General features: G+C 40.0%; 1 protein-coding gene across 6 annotated transcripts; it reads left to right on the top strand.

The window, feature by feature from the left end:
- The first annotated feature begins 428 nt into the window (after positions 1-428).
- LOC148014618 (U-box domain-containing protein 43-like) lies at positions 429-5,249 on the top strand. Of its 6 annotated transcripts, none has more exons than XM_087666763.1 (4): positions 429-1,403; positions 1,516-1,594; positions 1,844-2,128; positions 2,232-5,249. In XM_087666763.1, the coding sequence occupies exons 2-4, from the start codon at positions 1,555-1,557 to the stop codon at positions 3,743-3,745; spliced, it is 1,839 nt and encodes a 612-aa protein (XP_087522889.1). In that variant the 5' UTR covers positions 429-1,403; positions 1,516-1,554; the 3' UTR covers positions 3,746-5,249. The 6 variants fall into 6 exon arrangements, with proteins under 6 accessions (XP_087522889.1, XP_087522891.1, XP_087522887.1 ...); XM_087666765.1 differs by having other exon boundaries at positions 1,516-1,576; XM_087666761.1 differs by having other exon boundaries at positions 429-882; positions 989-1,594; positions 1,825-2,128.
- Positions 5,250-7,343: the final 2,094 nt, after the last annotated feature.

Consider the following 7,343-nt stretch of genomic DNA (forward strand, 5'->3'; position numbering starts at 1 on the left):
ATTTTTTGCATATTAAAAGAATATCAATGAAGATTTTCGTAATTGAAAATAAAATCATTATTATATTTTGAAATTTTATTTGAAAGGTTTCATCCAAATGTGCCCTTCTTTTGAAAAGTGTAAATTTTTTTTGGTAATTTTATCCAAAGGTTGATTCTATTTTCCAACATTCATAAAAGTTTCATAGTTCAATTGTTGAAGGTCATTCTCATGAAAAGCATTTTTTTGAAATGTCACATAAGTAAGTTACTAGGCGCTCCGTGCCTAAACTCGCTCCGGGGCACGATTTTTGCGGCGAGGGCGGGTGCTGGATGTGTGGCATCCGCCCCCGCGTTTCTTTTTGGGGAGGTTGGGGGTTGCCACTGGGCACCCGCCCCCAACCTCCCCTTAACTAATAGTAAAGATTAGCATTCTAGAGAAGGGTCCGAACCCCTTTCCTTTGAAGGGTGTTGAAACCTTCAAATGTCAGGGCTGTGAAGCAGCATGAAAGCTTCCTTTTGACTTCTTTGCCTGTAGGTAGGACTAGATTCCTGTTGTTCGTCACCGAGGCGAACCATCCTCTACGATGTGGAGCTCTCCATTCAGTTCGAACTTCGCATCCTCACAGGCTCGTTCTTTAAGAGACGTACCTCGTGTGAGAAGCAGATTCAGTCTACTCTTCGTTATTTGAGACGCTGTGTACTCCACAGCTCCATCATATCAGTCTCTAAATTTGCTCAATTGCATCCTGATTTGCTCATTGGAGTCTCTCTGTCTCCTTGACGGCTTCCTTCATGCTTTCCCTGCATCTTTGGCTCCTAAACTTTGGACAGGAACATCCGTTGGCAGTAGACCTGAAATCCTGGGGGTAGCAGGCCTTTCAAGCACTGAAATCCAGCCTTGGTACGACTTTCAAGCTCCTCCATTAATACTCTCTTTTCCTTGTTTCCACCTCTTTCCTTCATAGGGTTAAATTCTTTCTAAGCTGTCTACACTTTGGCCCTCCAAGTTCCTCATTGCTGACCTGCTTGGAAGGAGGGTGCAGATAACTTTCTGTCCCTTCGACAGCGGCGACATCGGTACCATCCCTAATGCTACAGAATATCGAGTCTGATTGCCTGTGGTGACCATAAATTGATAGCAAGAATTATAAACACAATAGAAGCTGCCGGCCTTGCGCTTGTGCTCAAATAGCAGTTCAAGGAATCTGCTACGACAATTCAGAAAGTCAAGCTTGTTTCAAAGGAATTGCAGTACACAACCACCACTCAAAGTTTTGCTCTCAAAAGTTTAGAGCCCTCTTTAGAAAAGGCATCTGATGTGTAAGAACGAAAGCCAGCTACGTCAGTCCATTAAGAAATGGAGAGAAAGAGTTGCAATCAGCAGGCTGGAAATGTCAGTCACAACAATTCTTGAATTCTCTGGTGATCTTCATGACCTCAATGCTCCTCTTTCCGAGCTTTGTCTACTAATTCATGAGACAAGAAAGATCGATGCTGTTGATGGTCTCATCCCGTGTTTGGTGAAACTTGCAAGGCAAGGTGATGATGCTTCTATTAAAAGCAAGGCACTGCAATGTTTGTCAAGCCTAGCGGCAGTAAGTCTCCTAAACAAGGTATATGCTTCTTGGAGGCATTCCTTTCTTAACAGTTAATTAAGTCTTTGTCAGAATAGTTACGATGCCTGATTGCAGTTCCTAGCAAATAGTCTGTGAATGTAATAGCAAAATGTAATGATTATTCAAGGAGCTGCTACATCTGTATCATGTACCTTCCTTATTACCACAGTCTGTTTGTCTCTCTGCAATATCAACTTTGAAAAGTAACAGTTGTTGAAATAAAACAGGAGTTAATCGTGGGTGCAGCGGGTATTGATCTGACTGTGATGCATCTTGCTGGAGAGTCTACTGAACTTCGGGTGAAGGGACTGACCCTGTTGCTGGAGCTTTGTAAGGATTCTCAGTTTTGGGACATTTTAGGAAGAACAGAGGCATGCATACCACTCTTATCTGTAATTGCCAGCAATGGAACTGAGGAAGTGGCTAACATGGCACAATTATCCTTGAAGCATCTCTCAGGGAGTCTTGAAAATCTGAAACGCTTAACTCGAGCCAACCATTTCGAACCCTTGCTTGAGAAGCTAAAAGAAGGTAAGCACCTTGCTCAATTCACTTGTTAGCCATTTTGTATGTGCAGGTTGTCTCTCCAGTTTCCCGCATTTTTAATTGGTTTTTTATGGATGCTCCAAAACAGGTTCTATCGAAGAAAAAGTTGCAATGGCTTCCTTGTTGGGGGAATTAAATCTGACAGATTATAGCAGAGCAACATTGAAAGAGAAAGGGGTTTTGCCTTACCTTGTTGACATGTTGACAAGTTCTACTGGGAATTATCCTGCTTTAGAAGCCCTTCAAAACCTTGTAACCCACCCCAGTGTTAGAGAAGCACTTCTAGAAACTGATGTAGTGAGGTATATTCTGGATCTTTTGAAGAAATGCGATTCTTTCATTAATAGGCACCAAGAGATGGCAGTAAGCATTCTTGCCAACCTCGTAATGCCAACGGCAGAATGTTTTCCAGATATCAAGGCTCATCGACGCTTGAGCATTCTGCTTAGCAATGTCCATGTTTTGATTGCGCTTTTTGCGATCACTCGTAACTCAAGGATCAAAAACCAATTGATTCAGATATTCTTTGCAGTTACCTTTGAAGGTGCAATAAAAGAGAGGCAGTTGACTGCATACTTAATTCAACATCTCTTGCATACTTACAGGGAAATGCATGTTGATGTTAAGCTTAATGCGATCAAACTGTTAAGCAGTTTGGTAGAAACTGATAATGGTGCACATTTCGTGGAACCTCAGCATGTCAAGAATTTCGTCATTGCTCTTTCAGATTCACCGGCTGTGGAGACGATTGAAGTATTAAAATTTTTGTCAAAGCTACCAATCCATGCTCCTCAAACCATGAGCATGTTAGTAAGAGCTGGAGCCTTGCAAGCAGTGATGAGACTCCTGTGCAGACAAGACATAAATTCCTTGAGACACCGAGCTCACCTTGTTGAGAGTGCTTTGGGGGTGCTGCTGCTTTACACCCAGTCCCCTTCTGTTGCAGTCCTCGAGTTGCTGAGCAGTTCTTTTGCGACTACGAGTGCACTGGTAAGCATCCTTGAAGAAGGCACACCGCTAGCCAAAAAGAGGGCAGCCATGGCGTTAGCTCATCTATCTAGCAAGACCATGGATCTTAGCAGGCCATTGGGAGAGTCGAATGCAGGTTTGTTAGATTGCTGGATGAGGCCCAAAGTCAACACATGTATGGTGCATGGGAAGGTGTGCTCAGCGAAGGAGACATTTTGCTTGGTGGAAGCAGGGGCCGTAAGTCCCCTTGTGAAAATGTTGGAGTTAGAAGAAAGCTCTGCGGATGCAGGTGCTGTAGAAGCTTTGGGCACACTATTGGTTGAGGAGACATGGACTGCTGGGGTGAGAGCCATTGAGGAAGCCCAGGGCTTGGTTCCCATGGTTAAGCTCCTCACGAAGGGGAGTCTGGAAGCACAGCGCAAGGTCCTTTTCATCATTCAGAAGCTCACTACCTACAGGGAGTATTGCTCATTGATTGAAACTCCAGAACAGTGCGCTTTGATCTGTTTGATGCAGCAAGGTGAATCCCCAATCAACAAGGAAGCTGCTAAGATTCTAGGAAATTTGGGAGTCATTCCGCAGTTCTCTGCTTCCTCTTCTGATTCAGGTCCTCTTCGAACCATGCGTTTCTAGAACAATTTGACAACACCATTTGACTTGGTGAAATGGCGAAGTCCTGGTGGTGGCAGGTACTAATGAATCTACAGTGGAAGTGTCCAATTGCTCCTAATGCGTTAACATTGCCAGCATTGCCTGCAGGGCATGCTTCATAATGGTTGTTCCTTTGTGGTACATGCTAAAATTACTCCAACGTAACTCAATCTAACCGACCATGTGACAAAACAAAGGTGCATAAATGCCAACTATACATTCTACAAACAGGGGTCATACTAGGACGCACACTTTGTGCGCCTCAGTAGCGAGGATTAGCCATGAAAAGTCATCAATGTGGATCGATGGCTAAGGGGAACGAGGAGCAACAATGCAGCAGCTTCAACGTTACTTGACACGTTATTGGTCTGACATCTCTATGAATTGAGGGATTTTGTAACAGCACTGCCTGTATGGGTGTAACTCTTGCACATGTGCTGTTCCTATTAACAGGGTACAGAAGAGAATCATTGATCTTACGAGTGATGATCATAGCAACATTGATGCTAATACTGTAGGTGACGGACGTCATGGCAGCAGGATCTGTCAGTTTGGGTGGGGGAAGAAAGATGGGAACAGGAGGATTGGCATATACGAGAACCAAAAAGAGAGGAAAAGGTAGAGGGCCCGAATCCTGTGCATGTATTGCTTTGAGAACAAGGGGGCATAATCGTTCTTCAGGATAATAGCGCAGGTGTTTCATTGCCTTGAGGATAATCACAACAATTTAAACCAAAGGCAATGAAGCAGCTGTAGAAACACAATTGATTACCACGGTGAAAACCTGTGGTCACAATAAACTGCATTGTTAAACCAACATTGCACATCAGGTGTGGGGCTCTTTAGAGCTCTTCTCCATGAGCTACTATGCTTTCAAAAGAGCTCTCCATGAGCTACTATGCTTACAAAAAGGTCACCATGTTAGGCACTTCACTTCAGTGATGTGGTGCTTGTTTTTCAGTGCAACCTAGGTCCCCCCAATCACCACATGGAGAACCTGTTAAAACCAAATATATTCGTCACATGGAGGTCTTTCATTTGTGCTTTAAACAAGGTGATGTGATCACGAGGGCCTATCTTGGGGGATATGAAACTGATGTAAGTATCGGCAAGCAATGTATATTGTTGGGTGATCAAGATATTGGCAATGTATATTGTTGGGTGGGTAATGTATATTGTTGGGTGATCAAGATATTAGCAACTAATAGATTTCAAAGCAAGAAAGTAATGGAATTAGTCTTATGACTTAGAGCTTCAAATGTATAGTCTCTTTCAAGCCTGTGGGCATGCGAATAAGATAAATCAATTGACAACTATGAAATCATTCCATATATGCCTAGTTCTATTGTAATACCAAATTTTATTGAGACTAACATGAACAACATCTAGTCTTTGGAAGTCAACATCATCTAATTGCACTATAGTGGATCTACACACTATGTGAATTAATGGTACTTGATTACTTAAAGTTGATCATGAGGATTGTGAATACATTGAGGATTATTACTAGGCTTTATGGACATGGATTGGGTGAAATTGTCTCGTCATTAATGTTTTGCAAGTTAGCTTGATATTTGTGATGATCAACAAAGTTTGGAGATGCTACATACATGTTGTAATGGAAGGAAATGTGGGTATAATTTGCAAGCACAATTGTTTCTCTAAAATCACAAGAAGCCAATACATTGGCATGCCTTTTGTCTAATCAATGATGTTTTCTTACTACACAATATCTTGGACCCCCTTATATAGTGTGTGCATTTCAACAACCTTACATACTCACTAGATTCTAATCTGTGTGTGTAGAATTGTGTTAGAATTCAAAAGATTAAATCTATTAACTTAATCATTATTGACAACATGATGTCAAATAGTTTCCTTTTTGGCCTTGCAACAGCAAGATGCCAAGTGTAGAAAGTTATTAACAAAAATTGATTTCTATTTTAGGCTTTGCAATAAGATATGATGTATAGAAAGCTAGGAGGAGCTTCTAATTTTATTTTGTCCAATTTTTTTGCTAAGGAAAAGTATCGCACAAAAGTTTGGAAATCCCAATAGAGATGGGCTATCTCAAATTTTACCCCTAGATCAAATATTACTTTGACATGAAGAAAATTAATATCATTGCAAAAGAAAACTTCACTTATTAGGTCATGTTTGAACAAAGTATTGGTTACCTATAATTATATGAAGGATAAATCAATCAAGATACATAATTATTCTTACATAATGGGAATGAATGAAAATTGGACTAAAGAAGACTTGAGTTGGATACAAGGGTGTTTTTTAATCCTAACTTGTTTCAAGGGTTTCACTTATAGTAAACAAACATTTTGTCTTCATTGACTACAGGGACATGAAGTCTAAAAACAAATCCCCTATTACAAACATTAACAAGAGAGTGTTGTAAAAATTGTTTAATGAACACTAATTTGTGCCATGGAATCCTTGATTGTAAAATAAACCACAAATTGGATCAAAGTTGAGAAAGAGATGTATATCTTTGATATTTAGTAAGAATTGTTTGAATCAATTGTAAGTCTCCTATTCGTTGACATGTAAAACCAAGACCCATCAAATACCAAGTCTTTCTTTTTTCTTAGGTGTGGGTGCAACACAAATCTTAAATCTCTGGGTCTTGCAAATTCAACATTAAATAATTCAAACTCTACCAAACCTTGAATTGAAAATAGTACTTGCAATTTCTTAGCTTTGTAAAACCTTGTTGCTTGAATTTAAAATAATACTTCATAATTTTTCTACTAGTTGAAATGGAAATACTACTTAGAATTTATTTGTTGGGTTCTCCATTGAGTTGAGCACTCTTTCACCTCCCTATGTGCATTAGCCTCATCACAAAACAAGTTAGATATTTTTCCCCAAAATAACCTTTATAAACAAATCCATTGCATACATTTTTTAGGTAATTATATTTTCTATAGAAGAATCCATATAGAGGCATCCCCTATGTACATATAGGTAATTAGTAAACATGTTATATGGTCACTATTGTGACATGACACGTTTTTTAAAAAAGATCACCCTCAGTGCTTCACCAATCAACCACCTTAGACTCATAAGGGTGTTGTACTTAAGACATGGTGGAGAGAACATTTTTTAATACTACAACTACATAGGCTTTTTCAAGACAAAAATCATGAATGATGTATGGTCAACTCTATATATAACTCTAGTTGCTGCATAGAAAAGGAGAACACCTCACATATTCATCATCTTCCACATGAACTATGTGGAATGTTGATCCATGACTACAAACTTATAGGGTTTTCCAATTTCGCCATTGTAAAGATATCTTGATTGGAAACAAGGAAGTAGCTCCTATCCACCCACACATGGGCACTAAATTATCTCCCATCCATGATAATGTGTTTACACTCCTTAAAGCCTCCAAAATCTTATTGGCCTCTAATACAGCCATCTCCTCATCCATTCTTGCATCCCAATGACCATGGCCAACAACATGCTCTAAATAAGTGGGCGCAATATCCTCAACCACCTTTACCATATACGCATAATGGTGAGTTTCATAACCTTAAAAACCAAAGCTTTTAATAGGATA

This window comes from Lygodium microphyllum, chromosome 25 (genome assembly GCF_053477565.2).
Source record: "Lygodium microphyllum isolate KBCC chromosome 25, Lygodium_microphyllum_v1.1.10, whole genome shotgun sequence".
Classification (NCBI taxonomy): Eukaryota; Viridiplantae; Streptophyta; class Polypodiopsida; order Schizaeales; family Lygodiaceae; genus Lygodium; species Lygodium microphyllum.